The following is a 22,910-nucleotide window of genomic DNA, read 5'->3' on the forward strand; positions in this document are numbered from 1 at the left end:
CTCATACTGTAGCTTCCCTTTGTTTAAGTAGTGTCAATATGACCATGGTGCTGCTTACCTTGTACATTCCTCAATTTTTTCGGGACCCTGATATTCGCCATCACTCAATGATGGGCCCTCACAGCGTTTGTAAAATACTTCTTAGTAAACACATATTTTCTCTCAGATTCCCAAACACTAAATATGGATGTGGTTGACTTTAGTTTGATCCTTCAGACGAAATTATTTCAAATAAAAATAAAAGTACTGTAGATCCTTAATCAAATGAAAAAAATATAACTCCTCATTCTGAACTGCTAGTAACCACAAACTGACAACCACAGCAGACAACCTAAGACTTATTTCCCCCCAAACTCCGCCTCATACACTCTTCCGTTCTGCAATCTTATGCACAATCTCTCTTCTTCCTTTACGTTTACATGCTAAATCCGACTGTTGTCTGAGAGTTGAGCTCACTGGCATTACTTTTTGTTTCCAGTCTGAAAAACCTAAAGACTATTTCAGCTTATTTTACCAAGAAAAACGGAGGCCGCATGGCTTCCATGCAAATACTTGTTACATAACGATTCCCAAAGTACCATCTAAACAGGTAAATGAATGACAGAGCAGATCAATCGACGACTGTCTTTCACTTTCAAGCATATCTGTGAATGAGTTTCAGCATTTGTTAACACGTTCTCATCACTGGATGCGAAAACACACAGTAAAACTCGTTTGGCAGGTCTGCTATGGATGATGTCATTGAAAAGTTTTCTTTTAGTTTTCTTTTGAATCACTCCCATGTGACTCTCCTGCCAAGTAATGGGTCATTTAACATGAAAGCAAATACACATCCTCAGCTCCCCCATTAAGATCAGCTTGTGAGTTTTGGGAAGTGTTGCCTTTCTGAGAAGCACATGCTCAAATAGTATTTGGAGACTTAAAATTTTAATTAAGCTTAATCATGTTTAAGTTTAATACACTTTAATTTTCTTTTTAGTATTTGGACATTTGATGCAAAAACATTAAACCAGGTGTCATCTGCAAGCAAATCTTTCAATCTGCAACATTTCTTTAAAATAAATGCTACTTGGTCTGATATTTTGTTATTTCATGCAATAGCAATTTAAATGTCCAAATACTGTACTTCTTGGTTCCAATACTAATGTTTGTCAGTTGAGGGCGCTACTGTTTTCCTGTGGGTATCAAATTCAACAGTAGCAAACAACGCTGCACTTGTGCTCAGTTTTGGTTAAAATGAGGGGGTGTGGCTAACTCAACGACCCAGTCACGTGAAAGCTTCAGAATGCTAAAATCGCTTACAGCACCTATAAACGGTCATGAAACCCCAAAACACATTTTTTGAGATGTGAACAGATAAGTACATGTTGCACATCACTGAAAACAACGATAGCACTCATAATGTTTGCTGTTAAGGGGAAAGTGGTTATTTTTTGTTGTTTTATTGAGCCATTTCGTTCTTCCGGTTTCAAAACGAAAGTTGAAGCAACGTCACAAAAATGAGGTAAATGCGATCCACCAATCAGAGAATCACAGCTGAGAAAGCGTGCCAGAAGAGCTCCTCTGACACACTGTGAATGACGCAATCGATTCACTCTCACGTCACTCTAAAACGTATACTTATTTCATTTTTTTTTTCTCCCCAATTTGGAATGCCCAATTCCCAATGCACTCTAAGTCCTCATGGTGGTGTAGTGACTCGCCTCAATCCAGGTGGTGGAGGATGAATCTCAGTTGCCTCCGCGTCTGAGACCGTCAATCCACGCATCTTATCACGTGGCTTGTTGAGCGCGTTGACACGGAGACATAGCACGTGTGGAGGCTTCACGCTATTCTCTGCAGCATCCACGCACAACTCACCACGCACCCCACCAAGAGCGAACCACATTATAGCGACCATGAGGAGGTTACCCCATGTGACTCTACCCTCCCTAGCAACCGGGCCAATTTGGTTGCTTAGGAGACCTGGCTGGAGTCACTCAGCACGCCCTGGGATTGGAACTCGTGACTCCAGGTGTGGTAAGCTTATACTTATTTCTGAATATTTTGCGATACAATTTAAATATATAATTTCTACACTATAATTAACAGTTTTAAACCAATAGTTTTATATTTTTCCATAATTTTCCAATCAATTATGTCATTTGCAAAGCTTCATGGAATTGTAGTTCATTCCCTCAAGACAAATGTTAAGTAACGGGTTAAAATGGAACAGCGTTCCGGCACCTATAATTACAAAAAGAAAAATGATTGTTTGTTAATCCTTTCAATTTTCTTGTATGCTCCATCACGGTTTTTGTTTGATCCTTTTCACACATTCCAGCTCCATTTACAGTGCATCCAGAAAGTATTCACAGCGCTTCACTTTTTCCACATTTTGTTATGTTACAGCCTTATTCCAAAATGGATTAAATTCATTATTTTCCTCAAAATTCTACAAACAATACCCCATAATGACAACGTGAAAGAAGTTTGTTTGAAATCTTTGCAAATTTATTAAAAATAAAAAAAGAAAAAAAAAAAAAAAAAAAATCACATGTACATAAGTATTCACAGCCTTTGCTCAATACTTTATTGAAGCACCTTTGGCACCAATTACAGCCTCAAGTCTTTTTGAGTATGATGCTACAAGCTTGGCACACCTATTTTTGGGCAGTTTTTCCCATTCTTCTTTGCAGGACTTCTCAAGCTCCATCAGGTTGGATGGGGAGCGTTGGTGCACAGCCATTTTCAGATCTCTCCAGAGATGTTCAATCGGGTTCAAGTCTGGGCTCTGGCTGGGCCACTCAAGGACATTCACAGAGTTGTCCCGGAGCAACTCCTTTGTTATCTTGGCTGTGTGCTTAGGGTCGTTGTCCTGTTGGAAGATGAACCTTTGCCCCAGTCTGAGGTCCAGAGCGCTCTGGAGCAGGTTTTCATCAAGGATGTCTCTGTACATTGCTGCATTCATCTTTCCCTCGATCCTGACAAGTCTCCCAGTTCCTGCCGCTGAAAAACATCCCCACAGCATGATGCTGCCACCACCATGCTTCACTGTAGGGATGGTATTGGCCAGGTGATGAGCGGTGCCTGGTTTCCTCCAGACATGATGCTTGCCATTCAGGCCAAAGAGTTCAATCTTTGTTTCTCATGGTCTGAGAGTCCTTCAGGTGCCTTTTGACAAACACCAGGTGGGCTGTCATGTGCCTTTTACTGAGGAGTGGCTTCCGTCCGGCCACTCTACCATACAGGCCTGATTGGTGGAGTGCTGCAGAGATGGTTGTTCTTCTGGAAGGTTCTCCTTTCTCCACAAAGAAATGCTGAAGCTCTGTCAGAGTGACCATCGGGTTCTTGGTTCTCCCCCGATCGCTCAGTTTGGCTGGGCAGCCAGCTCTAGGAAGAGTCCTGGTGGTTCCAAACTTCTTCCATTTACGGATGGAGGCCACTGTGCTCATTGGGACCTTCAATGCTGCAGACATTTTTCTGTACTCTTCCCCAGATCTGTGCCTCGATACAATCCTGTCTCGGAGGTCTACAGACAATTCTTTGGACTTCATGGCTTGGTTTGTGCTCTGACATGCACTGTTAACTGTGGGACCTTATACAGACAGGTGTGTGCCTTTCCAAATCATGTCCAATCAACTGAATTTACCACAGGTGGACTCCAATCAAGTTGTACAAACATCTCAAGGATGATCAGTGGAAACAGGATGCACCTGAGCTCAATTTTGAGTGTCATGGCAAAGGCTGTGAATACTTATGTACATGTGATTATTTTTTTTTTTTTTAATAAATTTGCAAAGATTTCAAACAAACTTCTTTCACGTTGTCATTATGGGGTATTGTTTGTAGAATTTTGAGGAAAATAATGAATTTAATCCATTTTGGAATAAGGCTGTAACATAACAAAATGTGGAAAAAGTGAAGCGCTGTGAATACTTTCCGGATGCACTGTAGCTACTTGCTTAAAAACCTTTCAAGTTCATTATGTTTCGCTCTAGTCAGTTGCGGACACTGGTAGAGGCAGGATATTCCAGAGTGGCACGAGACTGCGCGCCCCGCATACAGACACACATTCCAGTTCTGTGCTCTGTGGTCCGATCTCTGATGCGTAGAAAATGCAAAATATGGAATCCACTGCACACCCATTTCCCAAATTCACTGATATGCAGTAGCAATTGTTCTTAGTTTATTACAAAGCTGCACAACTGCACCATTTGCATCAAAAGCAACCTCATAGGATCGATATATCATAGACTTACCACTCAAGATCAAAAGCAAACTTGACTAACACGCTTTAAATTGTCTATTTATGTGTGTACTTGATTTTTTTTTTTTATTCAGCATTTATTTTATTGTGTGTGTGTGTGTTTTATTTTCATTTGGGAAAAGTTTTTATGTTTTCTTGGAAATATACAGTGGGATTCACTAGTGTAAATGCTTCTATTTTAAACTTTTATAATTTAATGTAAATATTTATTATAAGGAATTACGTAAACTTGACATTCTTAGTTTAATCAACTTCTTTCTAATTCTATTCAGACCGAATATAAAAGCTAAATTACTTATAATATCATTTGATATTAATTATAACCATGGAAGTAGTAAGTGCTATCCCATTGTCAGAGGTAAAATAAACTGCCATTTGATGGTAAATAGCCAGGTGATGATGAGAGACCAATGTCCAATCCCTCTATTATATTCATATTTTATCATTTTTTTAAGTTATAATAACTAAACAGCAAAATAATTTTTACAGGATACCATACAGGCCTTTGAATATATACACTGGCAGCCAAAAGTTTGGAATAATGTACAGATTTTGCTGTTTTGGAAGGAAATGGTTACTTTAATTCACCAAAGTGGCATTCAGCTGATCACAAAGTATAGTCAGGACATTACTGATGTAAAAAAAACAGAATCATCACTATTTGAAAAAAGTCATTTTTGATCAAATCTAGACAGACCCCATTTCCAGCAGCCATCACTCCAACACCTTATCCTTGAGTAATCATGATAAATTGCTAATTTAGTACTAGAAAATCACTTGCCATTATATCAAACACAGTTGAAACCTGTTTGGTTCATTCAATGAAGCTTAACATTGTCTTTGTGTTTGTTTTTGAGTTGCCACAGTATGAAATAGACTGGCATGTCTTAACATCAATATTAGGTCAAAAATGGCAAAAAAGAAACAGCTTTCTCTAGAAACTCATCAGTCAATCATTGTTTTGAGGAATGAAGGCTATACAATGCTTGAAATTGCAAAACAACTGAAGATTTCATACAAAGGCGTACACTACAGTCTTCAAAGACAAAGGACAACTGGATCTAACAAGGACAGAATGAGATGTGGAAGACCAGATGTACAACTAAACAAGAGGATAAGTACATCAGAGTCTCTAGTTTGAGAAATAGACGCCTCACATGTCCTCAGCTGACAGCTTCATTGAATTCTACCCGCTCAACACCAGTTTCATGTACAACAGTAAAGAGAAGACTCAGGGGTGCAGGCCTTATGGGAAGAATTGTAAAGAAAAAGCCACTTTTGAAACAGAAAAACAAATAGAAACAGTTAGAGTGGGCAAAGAAACACAGACATTGGACAACAGATAATTGGAAAAAAGTGTTATGGATCTTAACCCCATTGAGCTTTTGTGGGATCAGCTAGACCAGTGGTTCTCAACTGGTTTTGCTTCAGGATCCAGATTTTACATTGGAAATCAAGTGGTGACCCACCATAGTAAAAAAGCAACCTGTATTTAATGTATCCTGGGTCGCATTTCCTTTTATGTTGCATAGTTTTGTTCATGGTTTTCAAGTACAAGGACATGCATCAAGTGGCATTATTTTTGTTGTTGACGTCAACAACAAAAGCGACAGGAAGTTTTCTCTCCCCCTTTTAAAAATTGAAGAGCATATTTATTTATAATAATGAGTAATAATAATGAGCCCATCATTAACCCGTTTGTTTCCTAATTTCAAACATAATTCAAACAGAACATACATATTACACAGGAGGAAAGGCTCCTCATTACTATGGTTAGGTCAGTGTAGCTAGTCTTAAATAACAGTAATAATAATAACAAATTATAGTATTTATGAAAAAATAAATACTAGCTGAAACACATCTTGAAAAATGCCACTGTTGATATAAAATGAGGTCTAATAGATTCTACCTTTAGATTGTTTCGTATGAAACTATAACTTTTGTAAAAATATAACAGTTACTTTTATTCATGTAAAATCGTGAAACAATTTTGTAAAGGTGATGATTTTTAATGAAAAACAAATTAGCGCATAGCACAGTGTTGCTCTTTTCCCCCTCAGTGCTGTTTGGCATGTCAGGGCTGCCAACTGTTTGAGAGGTTCGACTTGACTTCCTCCCTAACGCTTTAAACTAGAAAAGTCTCACGAGAATTGAAATTGGTCACATCAGTTTTGAGGTCTGCGCTCAGCAATATTGAGGGAAGCCCGGTTGTTGCACGCGTGCGCCAGAGAACAGAGTATATCATGATCGTGAGCTGGTTCCGTTACACTCGTGCGAAAGTGCAGATGAGAAGCATTTAGCTGATTGCGAGATTATCATTAAATCTGCCTCGGCAGTCTTAAGTAGGCTATCACTTGGGCAGCCGCTGAAATATCTTCAATGGGAGACCCATGGCATTGTTCTTTCCCTGCTGTCCGCGATCCAGTCCGAACAGACCTTTCACATTATTAATGTCCTGACTATACATTGTGATCAGTGGAATGCCACTTTGGTGAATAAAAGTACCAATTTCTTTCCATAAGTGCAAAATCTGTACATTATTCCAAACTTTTGGCCGCCAGTTTACATATATGCATCCATATTAATTTTTATTAAATAATTGTTTTGCTTAAAATCAAGAAAAAAAAGTTTGTGATATTGTGAATCACCTCAGAGCTGGTTGGTTTTGTTCATGGCTTACAACTCTTTTATGACTGATTTTATGGAATCCTTTTTGAAGAAATGAATGGGAAAAACACATCCGGAACCAAGGCAGCTGACAAAATGTGCTGACACTGTCGTGCTCTTTTACACAGCTCGTAATTCTGATTGGTCAATCATCAAATATTTCCTATAATGACTGCTATATCTTTATAATTGACCGTTGTCCTAGACAACAAATTTCCTACAAAGCTGCGCTTGTTTCATGTCTCTTGAATCACTCCACAATCTCCTTCTCACTAATAAAATGATTTAAACTCAAATCAATATTTCATGTCCATTTTTTGTTTATTTAGCTAGTTACCATATGATAAGCAGGATAATGTACAGTCAGCTGGTCTTTATCATAAAACTCTTAAAATAATTTGCCACTATGCATTTATTTTGCAATAATGACCAGCTAAATGTCCATTACTCCTTACTTATTGACCAGAGAAGTTTCATTTAGCTCATTAATTTCAGTGAACCAATGTTGTTCAACCAATCCACCATTTCTGCTTCTCTAAAGTGGCATGACAGTTGGCGTGTTGTTTACCATACACACTGAAAATGATCATCTTAGAATATGTGTGACAGAACATAGTGTTATGAAAACATACCTATAGTATGGCCTTAACTGTTTAATGAAAAACAATTGAAATGGAGAGGGTGTGTCTTACCACTCCATGCTTTTGTGACTTCACTGAGGAACAGACGTGTGTGAGAGCCAAAAGGTAACCTTAGCTCCAACTCCTCTTCAAAAAACGTAACTCGCACCCGAGTATCTGCACCTATGCAGTTATAAATAAAAATATATAAAAAATCAGCCAATAAAAAAAGTTTTTGAAAGTTTATGCAGTCATTCTAGCTCTTCAGACATGAGGCAGGAAATACCATCATCACTCACCGACCACAGCAAGCTCATCCGGAGATGAAACTGTGGAGATACCAGATACAATCTTCATGAAAGCACTGTGGAATGAATGAAAACAATCTTCCAGTGTGTATTTGCTAAAGTCTCACCTTCAACAACTGAAAAGTCATAAGAAATGGGAATGATTTCATCCAGTGTGACATCATCACCAGTGATGGCCATTCTTCTGTGGGAGTACATGAATAACCTGGAGGAGAACAGGACAAGATGAAGGACTACATCAGTGTACAACATCATGAAGCAGATTCAATGAAACTGCCTGAATCAATTCTGTCATCAAGTACTCACCTTCATGTATTTCTTCTGTTGAACACAAATAAGATGTAAGATAGAATGACAAATTAAGACAAAATTTAAAATGGCCAATACCCAATATGGCCGACATAGGAAAATTGGGTATCACTCGACTTCTGTATTTCCAAAGGAATCTCTCATGATTTAAGGCCAAACTATTCAGAAGTTAAGTAAAAATAGCTATTTTTCATATCTAACATCTCAAAAAATTGTGATGACATATTGTACGTTTCGTCTCAATACGCTAAAGCATTGCGTAGTTATAGCCTCACATCCATTTTGGCGTGCCTGCAGTCTAATTTGTTGAAGCGTTTTTCACGAAAGGTGTGGTCTATCAAAAAGCTTTTAATAACCTTTTGTCAGCAGTGTTCCTAGATGAAACATGACAAATTTTGAGCGAATCGAAAAAACGGTCTAAGAGGAGTTTGGAAAAGTACGTTTTTGTAAAATTCTAAATGTTGAACAGGAAGTATGCCAAATAATGGCAAAATAATCGGCATGACCCAAGGAATCTAAAGAGACCAGCCTCATAATTTTAGGCCAAATTATTCAGAAGTTATCAGTAAAAATAGCAATTTTTCATATCTCCTGGCCACCAAGTGGCATTGTGTAGAAATGTTGCAGGTACCCTCAGGTCGTGCTTGTGATGATATAAACCAAGTTTCCTGTCAACACGCTAAAGTGTTGCGAAGATACAATATCACATCCATTTTGGCGTGTTTGCAACACTTCATTGAAGATTTATACGAGAACGGTTAGGTCTATCATAATAAATCTCATAACTTTTGATGATGAGTGTCTCTAGACATTACGTGCTAAATTCCCGAGAGAATCGGACATTCGGTCTAGGAGGAGTTCGGAAAAAGTATGTTTTTCTGGAAATCGAAATGGCGGAAAATCGAGAGGGCAGAGCTGAAAAATTATGCAGTTTCTCATGACCCAAAGAATCAGAGAAAAAAAAAAGAATTTTGTTTCTAGGACTTACTGACAAAAGTTATTGATCGAAACTTAAGTGACACTTTTAACTGTTGGTGGCGCTAGAGGGTATGAGGGAGAGTCCCCAAGTTTGGGTCAAATACATTTGAGAGTCTCCTCTGTCAGTGTGCCAAGTTTCAGAACTTTCCTATGTACGGTTCTATGGGCTACCATAGACTCGAGTGCGGAAGAATAAGAACAATACGAACACTAACATATACCTTCGGTCCTTGCTCCCTAATTAAAGTGAATAGTGACTGAGACTAACATGCTGCCTAACACAGTTTTTCAAAGAAAGACAGAAAGATAGGCATAAGGTTCAGAACAACATGAGGTTGAGTTAATGATGACAGAATTTAAATTTTTGCCAACTTTTACTTTAACAACCAATAGCAGAACATTTTTAATGACTTTTGTATCTCAAATAGCAATTGGTGCAGTTACTGCACCAGAGACAGAAATGCTGCTGTTTCATTACAACTTAATGTATGCAGATTTGTGTAATATAAAACAGGAAGCACAGAAGTGTTACAAGCTATTATTAAAACTCAGTAACACTTTCTAATAACATTAACAATAATATTCACTAAAGGAATATTCTGGGTTCAGTTCAAGTTCAGGTCAATCGACAGCATTTGTGGAATAATATTGATTACCACAAAAAAAAAAAAAAAATCTGGGTTACAGTGAGGCACTTCCAATGGATGTGAATGGGGAATGTAGTAATATTTATTAGTGATATTAAGTTATTAACAGTCTATAAACTCACGCATGTTCCTTGTTTTGCTCCACCAGTCCCATAAGTCTGCTCTCTCTCACATCATCCAGCAGTGAGACACAATCCACAGCATGTTTACAGCTGTTAAGGACATCTACATTTCTATTGCAACACAATTCATAAAATCTACCAATATTATTTCTGAGTTTGAAAATGAATTTAGCCCTCAATATCTCAAACGTTTCACTTCACTCAAATAAATATGACATTTCAAAGGGTAAAATGTATTTGATGAATATAATATTTTCCTAATAAAAACAGAGTATAAGTGGGGTGATTTAAAACCCCACATGTTGAAAGTCTGAATTGGTTCGTATATTTGAAACAGTTAATAATAATAAAGATCTCTCGTGTTCACTTTACACAAGAACAGCCATTGGTAACATCTGGAGACATCTGGTGGACATCTGCAGAATGACACTCTGGAATTTCCTTTTTCCAATAAAACTGGGCATGCACCAAAATGACAGGAAAAAACAAGCGTATGCTTAGTCAAATGTGCAGAACAGACTGAGTGTTGCTCATAACAGTTGCTTGCTGGTCTGCATGGCTCAGTCTATATTTAGAGAAGTGCAAACATTCGTAAGCCTCCTAACTTTGTAACAAAAACGCAGTCGATTTCAAAAGCTCCGCATTGCTTTGAACAGATTGACATGTTTGCCATGCAATAGCGGTTTCAGAGGAATGTTGAAAGGATACTATGATGCAGTTTTCCCCTTCAGCCAAAGTCTCTTGAATTGCCACGGACTGATCCATTATTATTCGGAGCTAATCTGCACCCGATGCTTTCTCGTGTGATTACTTTTCATCTGCATTCCCCAACAGTCGTTTAAAGTGTCCTGAATAACGGTCTGAAGTGTCTTCATGCTATGGTTGCTCCGTCCGGGTCCACGTGACACTTTCCCGAACCACCGTCCTCAATGCCACGCAGCAGAGTCAAGAGTTCATGTTCACTTCAAAGTTCGTCTACAGTACCGTGTACAAACTCAAATTATTTGTTATTACACCAGCTACTAAGTTCATAGTGATCCAATCAGATACGTGTTTGTTCTAATGTTCTTCTTCAGAAGAGTTATTTTGATTCTGGGCGTCAGAGACAAGCAGAAGTACATTTGGATGGTCTTAAATCCCACCCCCAACTCAGACATGCGCACTCAGATCTGCTCGACACTAGATGGCGCAATACAAGTGAATTCACGTTTTCACTTAAAGGTGCACTCGGTAGTTTTTTCGTCATTACAACAAGTACAAAATAAACGAATAACGATTCTGAAACATATATATAATATCATGAAAACTCACTTGAGATGTAGACTCCATTCAGTAACCACATTAAAGCTGTTTTATACTGTTGTAAAAGCTGGTTTATGAGGTCCCCTCATGGAGGCGGCCATGTTTGGATCACATGACCAGCTGAATACAATTCACTTAATCTCAGTAACTGTCCTGTTATTGAACACTTTCATTCTGGAAAACTCATGAATTAAATAGATACTTTAGATTACATTATAGATACTACAATGGAACGGTATACTACCGTATTTGACAAACTAACAAAATGCAAAAAAATAAAAAATAATAAATAAATAAAAAAATCTTTAAAAACACTGTAATTTCTTTGGATAAAAATGTCTGCCAAATGCATCAATGCAAATGTAATTACTATGAATTCTGATTAATGATAATTATTATGATTATATAATTGATTGTTAATTATACTATTAATATTTATGTAGTGTATAGTAACCTATGCACTGGGCATTGTATATAATATTTTCGTATGAATTAAATACCCTGATGATTTACCAAATTTGGAAAATGTGAAGTATACAGTGCCACATTGCACACTGTGTGAGATACAGTCCAAATCCAGAGTGATGAATGAACTCAAAGCAATTTTTAACATCTCATTCTTGACTCATTATTAAATCAGACTGCCAAATGGTAAATGAATAGTTCACCCTCATGCCATCCCAAGATGTGTATGACTTTCTTTCTTCTGTAGAACACAAATTAAGGTTTTAAGAAGAATATGGATTGCTTCAGAAGATGTTAATTAAAATAATGTTGCATTGATTACTTTTATGCTGCCTTTATATGCTTTATTCACTTGCATTGTATGGACCTACAGAGCTGAAATATTCCTCTAAAAATCTTCATCTGTGTTCTGCTGAAGAAAGAAAGTCAGACACATCTGTGATGGCATGAGGTTGAGAGAATTTTCATTTTTGGGTGAACTATTCCTTTAAGACATCTTTACACAAAATTTAAGTAAACATGCAAAATAATTACTTTTTCCCTTCAAGATGATAACTGGATGCCAGTCACATGAAATTTGATGAGGTCATATGACAACATTGCAGTTTTAATGTTTGAAATGTTTATCGTGGCATAATGCATACTGTTTCACATCATAATTTAAAAAAAAAATGGTACACTACAGTGTTCACAAAGCAGAATGCTAGTATTCCATTCTGAACATGTTAGTTCACATGCAGTAAAAAAACTCAAATCATTTGTTATTATCAAAGCTTCTCTAATATGTTTTTAACAGCCTAATCATCCAGATTTTCTTTTTTCTTAAGAAGTAGGATTTTCTTCTGCCCTAAAAGGGGCATTATAAACTGCTGACATACAGGTATGTATACTGCATATTTTTAGGGTTAGGGATAGTATGGTAATATGATATTTCTTAACATATTCATTGAATTCCTGAATTGCCTATATGAATGATTCCTCCATGTTCTTAAAACTTAGTGTTTCATCCATCTGAATACTAAATTCCTGAGTCTTCATATCCAAGGTAAGCTCATACAGTAGTTCAAGTTCAACGTATGTAGTACATTTTGTAGGAGACTGTAAAACACAACTGTGGCAGGGCGGAGGGCGGGGCCGGGTCGTGATTCTTCACACCTGGCCCCTAATCAGGCTGATCAAGCCCGAGAGGGATAAAGGCGACCGGAGACGGCAGTGCGACAGAGAGAGAGTTACGGGCAGCTGCCCGATACCTGTGTGTGTATTTGTCTTTTTGGTTAAGGTTATCATTAAATTATCATTTATACTGCCAAGCCGGTTCTCGACTCCTCCTTTCCATTGAACTGTGTTACAACAACAAAATGTACAAGTGCACATTCAAATAAATGCTAGACTGGGTCCTGAGAAGATAAAGCATTTATTTAATCATTTAAAAAGCAATTATTCACATCTGTCACATTTATAAGGCTGAAACTGATTACCATCTCATGTGACTATATACCATTATTTCATTATTTTCAGATGAAAGCATTGCAGAGAAATACATATAATGTAACCCTTATATATATAACAACATTTATTAAATGATCAATGATAATATTTTGAAAATAGCTTCTAGTTTCAATGGAAATTAGTATCTGAACATGCAATAGACAGAAATTCTGAAATCAGATGTTATCACTAGTTCTTTAATAAAATTAGATAATTCTCATATATCTGTACACTTATATTTCAATAAACATTGTTCTCTGCAAAAATAAAGCTTTCTGTTTTTGTGCCTAGGGATATATAGGCTTTCATGTGACCAGTATATAAATGTATTAAAAATATTACAACTGTCGAATATCTATTTAGATGCGTAAAGTGCATACTCCTTTATTTAATTGGCATTAACTTGTTTGTTCATATTATTTTGAGTGTACACAGGGTGACACACTTGACACAAATCTGCCTGATTGTACAAGCAATTTGTTATTGCTGTCATAAAATAATGAAATATCAGAATTTGGATTCCAAGACTCTCATGGGAAATCTCAGAAGTATTTTTAGTATATATGCCATTAGAGTTTGAGACCATAGTAAACAAAAATGTAATATTTTGCATTTTTCTAATTTAAGAAAACAAAAATCATTACAAATTGTGAAAGTTGAAAAACTTTTTTTTCCCCACAATGTTTTCCACAAATTTGCTTATTTGATTAGTAGCCTGTAAAAAAAGTGCAGAATCTTAATTTTTCATTTTATGTCGTAACATTGCTTTGTTTTAAATTCTAAGCTTTCTTTTTATTTCCAGGTGTAAATTAGATTTTCAATCACAAAATTATCAAGTGGTAAACTGAAAATGGCTCTTCCCTGAATTGCTTCGTAAATGTGACTGTTACCCTCAAGCAAGGGCTCTCAGTATCAAGAGGAGCAGTAAAGAGGCCATGAGCAGTGCAGAAGAGTGAGGACCCCAGGTGGCGGAGCTGGGCATGTTCAATTGACCTGATAGTTTGAGGCAGGAGTTGGTAGTCGAGGCGTTGCAGCACTCCAAGTAGCAAGGAATGACTGAGGCTGTGCAAGATTGCTGCAATCTGCAATCTGTACTGCAACTGCCCTGCCAAGTTTCTCCATTTGTGGAAGTTGTCTTTTTTAGCTACAAAAAGAAAGCAAATATGTTGCTGAGCTTTACGTTACTGTGTATTATGATGATAGATTAGTACTCTGTTTTCTAAATATCACTGAATGTACTGATGGTTAAAAGACAACATGAAATCAATATTGACCCTATTTATACTCTTAATACACATGCAACACCTCAGGCAGTGACATCCACCACATAAAAACCGTTGCAGGAAATTGCAGCAATATTATCCCGGACGAGCCCCCACATTTGTTACAACCTCATCACATGGACTTCTCTTACATATATTGTTTCAATAAAAAAAAATTTTTGTGGTGATGTAACCAAGGCTGTGGAAAAAATAATATTAAGCAATAACATCATGTTGTCTAGAATTTTCCAATGTCCATCAAGTTTTTTTTTTCATTAGAGCCATTAAACCTAACTAATGGATTTCAAAACTATATAGTATAGATTAAAAAAACCTTACCATGCAGTAATCTTGAGTAATTGGACACATCATGATGGTGTTGGTAAAGCCGGTGAAACACGATACCCCATTACAAGTGAAATTATGACACTTCTTGCCCTTTTCAGGAGTTAAAAAACCAAAGCAAACCAACATAAGTCAAAAGCTTGCAGAATACTGTGTAAATTTGTGCCATACAGGGGGAAGATTTGCAGCATGTGTCCTTACGTTATTTGCTTGAGTTGGTGCAACTGTGACTTTAATGGTTGTGGTTGTTGTAGTGGCTTTTGTTGTAGCTGTTCATAGCAAGAAAACAGAAAACAAGTCAAAATTCAAACATCACAACATTGAACTAAATCTTGCTTATTTCAGATTAACAAAAATTATGTGCAATATAGCTTGATCTGGCATTGGTTCTGCATGAAAATTCAGCATATCACATGTAGTCTAGGCCCGTATAAAAGGTGTTGATTGTGTTTCAGCTGGTTTTAAGAATGGCACGCTTGACTTTCCTCAAAAATCTTGCTGTGCGTGAGCTCAGACGAGAGTGAGGTTGTAAGGAAAAGCTTTATATATATAATAGAGATTATTTGCCATGTTTTATGCAAAATACTTACTTCTGGCACGTGCTCCATTATTTAGAATAATCCGGATTTGTCAACATTAGAGTGAAGGTAAGAACAATTTTATGAATCCATGCAATGTATACAGTTATTAGTGGATGAGACCCAATGAGCTGTTATCGCTCACAAATAACAAAAGGAAAAAAATGTTAACTGAAATAAAAATAAAACAGGCATAATTGGAAAAAATTAAATGAAACTAAAATACATTTTTTAACTTAAGTCACATAAAAAAATACGGAGAATTGTAATTAATTTTAACATTTAAATATTTGTTTATATACAGTTGTGCTCAAAAGTTTGCATACCCTTGAAGAATTAGTAATATATGTACCATTTTTAAAGAAAACATGTGTGAGCAGGCAAAACACATTTCTTTTATTTCTTATGGGATTCATATTCAACTGTAGGTTATAACAGAATGACACAATCATAAAACAAAACATGGAAACAAAGAAAAAAAATGAAATGACCCCTGTTCAAAAGTCTGCATACCCTTAGTTCTTAATATTGTGTATTGCCCCCTTTAGCATCAATGATGGTGTGCAGTCTTTTGTAATAGCTGTCTATGAGGCCCCAAATTCTTGCAGGTGGTATAGCTGCCCATTCGTCTTGGCAAAATGCCTCCAGGTCATGCAAAGTCTTTGGTCATCTTGCATGAACCGCACGTTTGAGATCTCCCCAGAGTGCTCGATGATATTAAGGTCAGGAGACTGTGATGGCCACTCCAGAACCTTCACCTTTTTCTGCTGTAACCACTGGAGGGTCAACTTGGCCTTGTGCTTAGGGTCATTGTTGTGCTGGAAATTCCAAGAGCGTCCCATGCACAGCTTTCATGCAGAAGAATGCAAATTGTCTGCCAGTATTTTCTGATAACATGCTGCATTCATCTTGCCATCAATTTTCACAAGATTCCCTGTGCCTTTAGAGCTCACACACCCCCAAAACATCAGTGAGCCACCACCATGCTTCACAGTGGGGATGGTATTCTTTTCACTATAGGCCTTGTTGACCCCTCTCCAAACATAGCGCTTATGGTTGTGACCATAAAGCTCTATTTTGGTCTCGTCACTCCAAATTACAGTATGCCAGAAGCTGTGAGGCATGTCAAGGTGTTGTCGGGCATATTGTAACCAGGCTTTTTTGTGGCATTGGCGCAGTAAAGGCTTCTTTCTGGCAACTCGACCATGCAGCTCATTTTTATTCAAGTATCGTTGTATTGTGCTCCTTGAAACAACCACACCATCTTTTTCCAGAGCAGCCTGTATTTCTCCTGAGGTTACCTGTGGGTTTTTCTTTGTATCCCTAACAATTCTTCTGGCAGTTGTGGCTGAAATCTTTCTTGGTCTACCTGACCTTGGCTTGGTATCAAGAGATCCCCAAATTTTCCACTTCTTAATAAGTGATTGAACAGTACTGACTGTCATTTTCAAGGCTTTGGATATCTTTTTATATCCTTTTCCATCTTTATAAAGTTCCATTACCTTGTTACGCAGGTCTTTTGACAGTTCTTTTCTGCTCCCCATGGCTCAGTATCTAGCTTGCTCAGTGCATCCACGTGAGAGATAACAAACTCATTGACTATTTATACACAGACACTAATTGCAATTTAAAAAGCCACAGGTGTGGGAAATTAACCTTTAATTGCCATTTAAACCTGTGTGTGTCACCTTGTGTGTCTGTAACAAGGCCAAACATTCAAGGGTATGTAAACTTTTGATCAGGGCCATTTGGGTGATTTCTGTTATCATTATGATTTAAAAAGGAGCCAATCAACTATGTGATAATAAATGGCTTCATATGATCACTATTCTTAAATAAAAGACAGCTTTTTTGCATGATCTGTCATATTTTCCAAATCAATGCCAAAATTTCACAATTTCTGCCAGGGTATGCAAACTGTATATACAGTTGCAATCAAAATTATTTACCCCCAAAGTTGTCAGCATCATTCATACATTTTTTAAATATGGTCCAACAGCAACCTTCTTGGGGTGTGGAAGAAAGCAAAAATTCACGGAAATTCAAGGAAAACGTTGACTTGAATATTCAATAAGTAATTAGGAAAGACCTGTGGAGTCCTGGAAGAATGTTTTATAGATGTATGACACTAAACTGAAAATGAGTTTTAGACCCATGGTTCAGCAGTACATCTGGAGTAAGATGACATCATGATGACAAGAACGACACCATCCCCACAGTCAAGCATGGAGGTGGGTCAGTCCTGTTATGGGGGTGTTTTGCGGCTGCAGGAAACGGCTATCCTGACTATGTGATTGACACCATGGATTCTTTCAAGTATCAGGCCATTTTGGCATGAAAACTGTGATGCCTTCAGTGTTTAAATTGAAGCTCGTGATCACTGGACTTTCCAGCAAGACAATAACACCAAGGATACATCCAAGTTTTCCAAAATCTGGTTAGAGATAGGTCGTGGAATGACCTTAAATGGCCCTTTCAGTCCATCATTAAAATCCCATTGCAAACCTTTGTTGGGATTTCAAGGAAGCAGTGGCAGCACAGAAACCAAAGAATGTCAATGAGCTGGAAGCTTTTGCTCATGAGAAATGTGTAAAAATTCTAATAGAGAGGTGTCCGAAGCCTGAGAACACTTACCTGAAACATTTATTTGTTGTTATTAATGATAAAGGATGCTCCACAAATGATTGACTTTTGGGGGTTGAGTATTTTTGACATGATATTTTTGGAGAGAATTAGTTATTTTTTATTTTAAATTTTGGGTAAACTGAACTCTTTGTTTTCAAAATCATTCAAATGTGTATTAAAAACATACTTTGACTGTTTACTGAGGTTTTAGTTGATATGTTTTAATTCACATCACCAGAATGTATTGCTGGTCAGGGGGTTGAATAATTTTGATTGCAACTGTACACAAAATATTATAAAATGTTTAACTTTTACAACTCACCTTCATTAACCTGAAATTGGCACTAGATAGCGATAACACTTGGCAGCATTTGGAAATTAAACAGCATTTAACATATTTAAATGATATCATTTAATGCATTAACTTTGGCAGTCCTAAAATACTAAAACTGCTGTAGAAAACCCGGATAACTGGCTAGCCTCATTACTGGTTTACATGACAGCAGGGCTAGGTAGCCGCTAGCCAGCTAGTACTTCCTAACCGGCTGATATCATGACTGTGATTCAGTTAGCTAGTTGTGTGTATCACTTTGCCGAACTGTTTGCATTTTTAGTGACACTAATCTGATTGTCTAGATGTAGAACATAGGCTAAATATTGAAAATTACTCAAAAGTTTCTCATCGATATCAAGGATTTTATTTTTATATCAAGATCGTTTTATCGCCCAGCCTTAGAGAAAACTACCGAAAACTAAACTTAATTGAAAAGACAAATGGAATAAAAATAGGACTGCAAACTAAATTCAAAATTTAAAATTATAACATGCTACTACTTGTATACTATAACTGCTGTATTAACCTGTTGTAGTGGCTGAATTAGTCATGGCAAACAGAGTGGTGTTGAGGCAGTTGGTTGTGTTGCAACAGTCCACAGAGCAATTATTGAGAGTCGCATTCCCACAGGACACGCCACATGAGGCACTGCAGTTGACAGAATAACTTGTGTCCTGTTTTGTTAACTGAAGGACAACAGAGCAAGAAGCAACTCTTTAATCATCATGAGTTGCAACAATTGATTTGCATGGATTATTTACCACTCAAGGTTCCCTTCGGAAAAAAATGAAAATGAGCAATGATGGTGCAGTAGACTGACCTCGCAGGAGTAATCATTGGATGGGCACAGATTTGCCGTCTCATTCATGAACTGGGTGTAACAATTTGTAGTGCAAGTAAATTCTGGACAGGAGAGCAGCTAAAAATAAACAAAAACGAGCTGCAATTCAGAGCCTTATGCTTTTAAGATTTTTTTAATGCAAACATGAATTGCTCAGCACTCACCACTGTGTCATTTCCCATTAATGAGCTATTGCTTGAAGCTATAGACAAAATACAATGCAGGGATCAAGTTAGGCATTGTTAACATAAAATAAATACTGACTGACTGACTGGATGGATGGATGGATAGATAGATAGCTAGATACCTGTGATCATACTGGTGCTAACTGAAGGAACAGTAGGTGTATTGCTCTTTGGAGAGGTGTTCAGTGAAGTGTTCGGTGAGGGATTCGGTGAAGTGTTCAGTGAGGGGTTCGGTGAAGGGTTCGGTGAGGGGTTCAGTGAGGGGTTCGGTGAGGGATTCGGTGTAGTATTTGGTGAGGTTTTCGGTGAGGGGTTCAGTGAAGGGTTCGGTGAAGTGTTCAGTGAGGGGTTCGGTGAGGCATTCAGTGAAGGATTCGGTGAGGGGTTCAGTGAGGGGTTCGGTGAGGGATTCGGTGAAGTGTTCAGTGTGGGGTGCGTTGAGGGGTTCAGTGAAGGGTTCGGTGAAGTGTTCAGTGAGGGGTTCGGTGAGGGGTTCAGTGAAGGGTTCGGTGAGGGGTTCAGTGAGGAGTTTGGTGAGGGGATCGGTGAGGTGTTTTGTGAAGTGTTCGGTGAGGGGTTCGGTGAAGTGTTCTGTGAGGTGTCCGATAAGGGGTTCGGTGAGGTGTCCGGTAGCGGATTCGGTGAAGTGTTTGGTGAGGTTTTCGGTGAGGGGTTTGGTGATGGGTTCGGTGAGGTGTTTTGTGAAGTGTTCGGTGAGGGGTTCGGTGAAGTGTTCGGTGAGGGGTTCGGTGAGGTGTCCGATAAGGGGTTCAGTGAGGTGTCCGGTAAGGGATTCAGTGAAGTGTTTGGTGAGGTTTTCGGTGAAGTGTTTGGTGAGGGGTTCGGTGAGGTGTTTTGTGAAGTGTTCGGTGAGGGGTTCGGTGAAGTGTTCGGTGAGGGGTTTGGTGAGGTGTCCGATAAGGGGTTCGGTGAGGTGTTCGGTGAGGTGTCCGGTAAGGGATTCGGTGAAGTGTTTGGTGAGGTTTTCGGTGAAGTGTTTGGTGAGGGGTTCGGTGAGGTGTTTTGTGAAGTGTTCGGTGAGGGGTTCGGTGAGGTGTTCGGTGAAGTGTTCGGTGAGGGATTCGGTGAGGTGTCCGATAAGGGGTTCAGTGAGGGGTTCGGTGAGGTGTTCGCTGAGGGGTTCAGTGAGGTGTTCGGTGAGGGGTTCAGTGAGGTGTCTGGTGAGGGGTTCGGTGAGGGGTTCAGTGAAGGGTTTGGTGAGGGGATCGGTGAGGTGTTTTGTGAAGTGTTCGGTGAGGGGTTCGGTGAAGTGTTCTGTGAGGTGTCCGATAAGGGGTTCGGTGAGGTGTCCGGTAGCGGATTCGGTGAAGTGTTTGGTGAGGTTTTCGGTGAGGGGTTTGGTGAGGGGTTCGGTGAGGTGTTTTGTGAAGTGTTCGGTGAGGGGTTCGGTGAAGTGTTCGGTGAGGGGTTCGGTGAGGTGTCCGATAAGGGGTTCAGTGAGGTGTCCGGTAAGGGATTCAGTGAAGTGTTTGGTGAGGTTTTCGGTGAAGTGTTTGGTGAGGGGTTCGGTGAGGTGTTTTGTGAAGTGTTCGGTGAGGGGTTCGGTGAAGTGTTCGGTGAGGGGTTTGGTGAGGTGTCCGATAAGGGGTTCGGTGAGGTGTTCGGTGAGGTGTCCGGTAAGGGATTCGGTGAAGTGTTTGGTGAGGTTTTCGGTGAAGTGTTTGGTGAGGGGTTCGGTGAGGTGTTTTGTGAAGTGTTCGGTGAGGGGTTCGGTGAGGTGTTCGGTGAAGTGTTCGGTGAGGGATTCGGTGAGGTGTCCGATAAGGGGTTCAGTGAGGGGTTCGGTGAGGTGTTCGCTGAGGGGTTCAGTGAGGTGTTCGGTGAGGGGTTCAGTGAGGTGTCTGGTGAGGGGTTCGGTGAGGGGTTCAGTGAAGGGTTTGGTGAGGTGTCCGGTGAGGAGTTTGGTGAGGTGTTCGGTGATGGGTTCGGTGAGGTGCCCAGTGAGGTGTCTGGTGAGGGGTTCAGTGAGGGGTTCAGTAAGGTGTTTGGTGAGGGGTTCAGTGAGGTGTTCGGTGGATAACTGGAAGCTTCAGATGTCATGTTAGTATCAGTGATTCCAGAGCCTGGTGTGGCCTGTTCTGTTATAGCGGAGGCGCTTGAACTGTCTGGACTCATGGTTGGAGATGTTGTGTTCTGAACTAAAATAGATGTCGGTATTGGGCTGTAAGAAGCAGTTGTGCTATTCGATGTCTCCCCCCACACATTAGAGGGCAGACTCATTTGCAGTAATATAAAAAACAGGAAGACTGTTGGAAAAAAAAGATAAAGAAAAACATTTACTATATTTGCATGTGGTCAAATGTATCATGCCCTGCGGAGAAATACATGAACAACAAGCTCACTTAAAGCATCAGAATCAATGTGTTGGCAAGCATTACTGATTTCTATTTTCATATTTACTACAGAGGTAGGCTATCTGTAAATTGGTTGACAACAAATAAAATTACATTAAACATTAATTAACATGCAGTACCACCACATGAAACGGTATAAAAACTAACCTTTTATGCAAGATCTCAGAGTCTTACTTTTCCTGAAAGTGCTAAAAACATCTCCTGACACCATCTGAAAGAACGAAATTTTGTTTATCCTTACACTGTACACTTGTTTTTTTACAATGTAGGAATGTAAACGGCTGTATAAACATATTACACACTATGATTCATTCAGAGGTCATGATGAGAAACGTTTATAGATGTTGGTTTCACAAAAGGGTTTGGTTTCGTGCATTCATTTGACTTAGTCAAACAAGCAATCAATTCAATTCATATATCAGGTTTAATGGCTCCGCAAACCAGCGAAAAGGACAGCGCCAAGCATTAGTTTCTATTCTCATTTACAGCAAACTCCATTTCCCTGTAGATTAATGATAAAGCTGGTTTGCATCCATGACATTGGGAACAAACTTGCCCTGTTGATAATTGCCATAGCAGAACATGGATAACCTCCCATGACCTCTGAGCACAGGTCTCTGCTTTGATCTGCATTGGAGAATGTCATTACAGTCAATTTATTCCAATAGATGCCAATTGTTTAGCTGCAGCACACCTAAATTGGTTCATGTATAGAATAGGCAATAGTACTGTGCTGCCATGGGCTCTTGTTTCCACAGTATTTGAATTTGAAACAGAAAACATTACACTGAAACATCAAAGTTACATCACAGAAGTCACAATCCTTGGTTCATCAGTTCAGTTTCACTGGCACACCAGGTCCATGGTTACCATAAATGCTCACTTGCAATGGGGCCCCTTTCCCCACTCACACAATTAACAACTTGTTTGTTCTCTGTGAGTCCCCCGGGCGTAAGTGCAAAGCATGCTTGTTACCCCTTTCCCCATGAGGCAGTGCACAACCCCTTTAGGAAACTACCCTGGAAACCATGTCCTGTATGAAAACATTGGTTCTCCCAAATTGTCTTTCTTCCACTGTTTCTTCCACTGTACTCATATCCTGTATTGGATGAGATCTGTTTTTGTTTTCTGACTTGAGCACTTTGATCGTCTTAAGATAAAATTGAGCATTTGAGCAATTGGAATGTAAAATGTCCATGGACTTTTTTTA

General features: G+C 38.7%; 3 protein-coding genes across 6 annotated transcripts in view; 1 reads left to right on the forward strand and 2 right to left on the reverse strand.

Moving 5' to 3' along the window:
* The window catches only part of inpp5b (inositol polyphosphate-5-phosphatase B), a 65,310-nt gene extending 54,265 nt beyond the window's left edge, over positions 1–11,045 (reverse strand). Inside the window, exons 1-5 of one of the 4 annotated variants that reach the window (XM_051718021.1) lie at positions 10,608–11,045; positions 9,901–9,979; positions 7,952–8,049; positions 7,836–7,865; positions 7,609–7,719 (exon numbers count right to left, since the gene is read on the reverse strand). In XM_051718021.1, the coding sequence (XP_051573981.1) occupies positions 7,609–7,719; positions 7,836–7,865; positions 7,952–8,049; positions 9,901–9,979; positions 10,608–10,665 (376 nt within the window). In that variant the 5' untranslated portion in view covers positions 10,666–11,045. Of the gene's footprint in view, positions 1–58; positions 520–7,608; positions 7,720–7,835; positions 7,866–7,951; positions 8,050–9,900; positions 9,983–10,607 lie in introns of those variants that run through there. The other 3 variants (XM_051718024.1, XM_051718023.1, XM_051718025.1) reach the window with 3 other exon arrangements.
* A 1,844-nt stretch (positions 11,046–12,889) lies between these two features.
* On the reverse strand, positions 12,890–19,560 carry LOC127452549 (uncharacterized). The gene is made up of 6 exons (XM_051718079.1): positions 19,305–19,560; positions 19,120–19,218; positions 18,826–18,985; positions 14,964–15,031; positions 14,757–14,855; positions 12,890–14,299 (listed from the first exon to the last, which is right to left on the reverse strand). Exons 1-6 carry the CDS (start codon positions 19,320–19,322, stop codon positions 14,048–14,050), a joined length of 696 nt encoding a protein of 231 aa, XP_051574039.1. The 5' UTR covers positions 19,323–19,560; the 3' UTR covers positions 12,890–14,047.
* LOC127452704 (fibroin heavy chain-like) lies at positions 19,325–21,563 on the forward strand. The gene is made up of 4 exons (XM_051718319.1): positions 19,325–19,334; positions 19,365–19,381; positions 19,444–20,415; positions 20,620–21,563. Exons 1-4 carry the CDS (start codon positions 19,325–19,327, stop codon positions 21,364–21,366), a joined length of 1,746 nt encoding a protein of 581 aa, XP_051574279.1. The 3' UTR covers positions 21,367–21,563.
* The last annotated feature ends 1,347 nt before the right edge of the window (positions 21,564–22,910 follow it).

The sequence above is a fragment of the Myxocyprinus asiaticus genome, chromosome 15, assembly GCF_019703515.2.
Source record: "Myxocyprinus asiaticus isolate MX2 ecotype Aquarium Trade chromosome 15, UBuf_Myxa_2, whole genome shotgun sequence".
Classification (NCBI taxonomy): Eukaryota; Metazoa; Chordata; class Actinopteri; order Cypriniformes; family Catostomidae; genus Myxocyprinus; species Myxocyprinus asiaticus.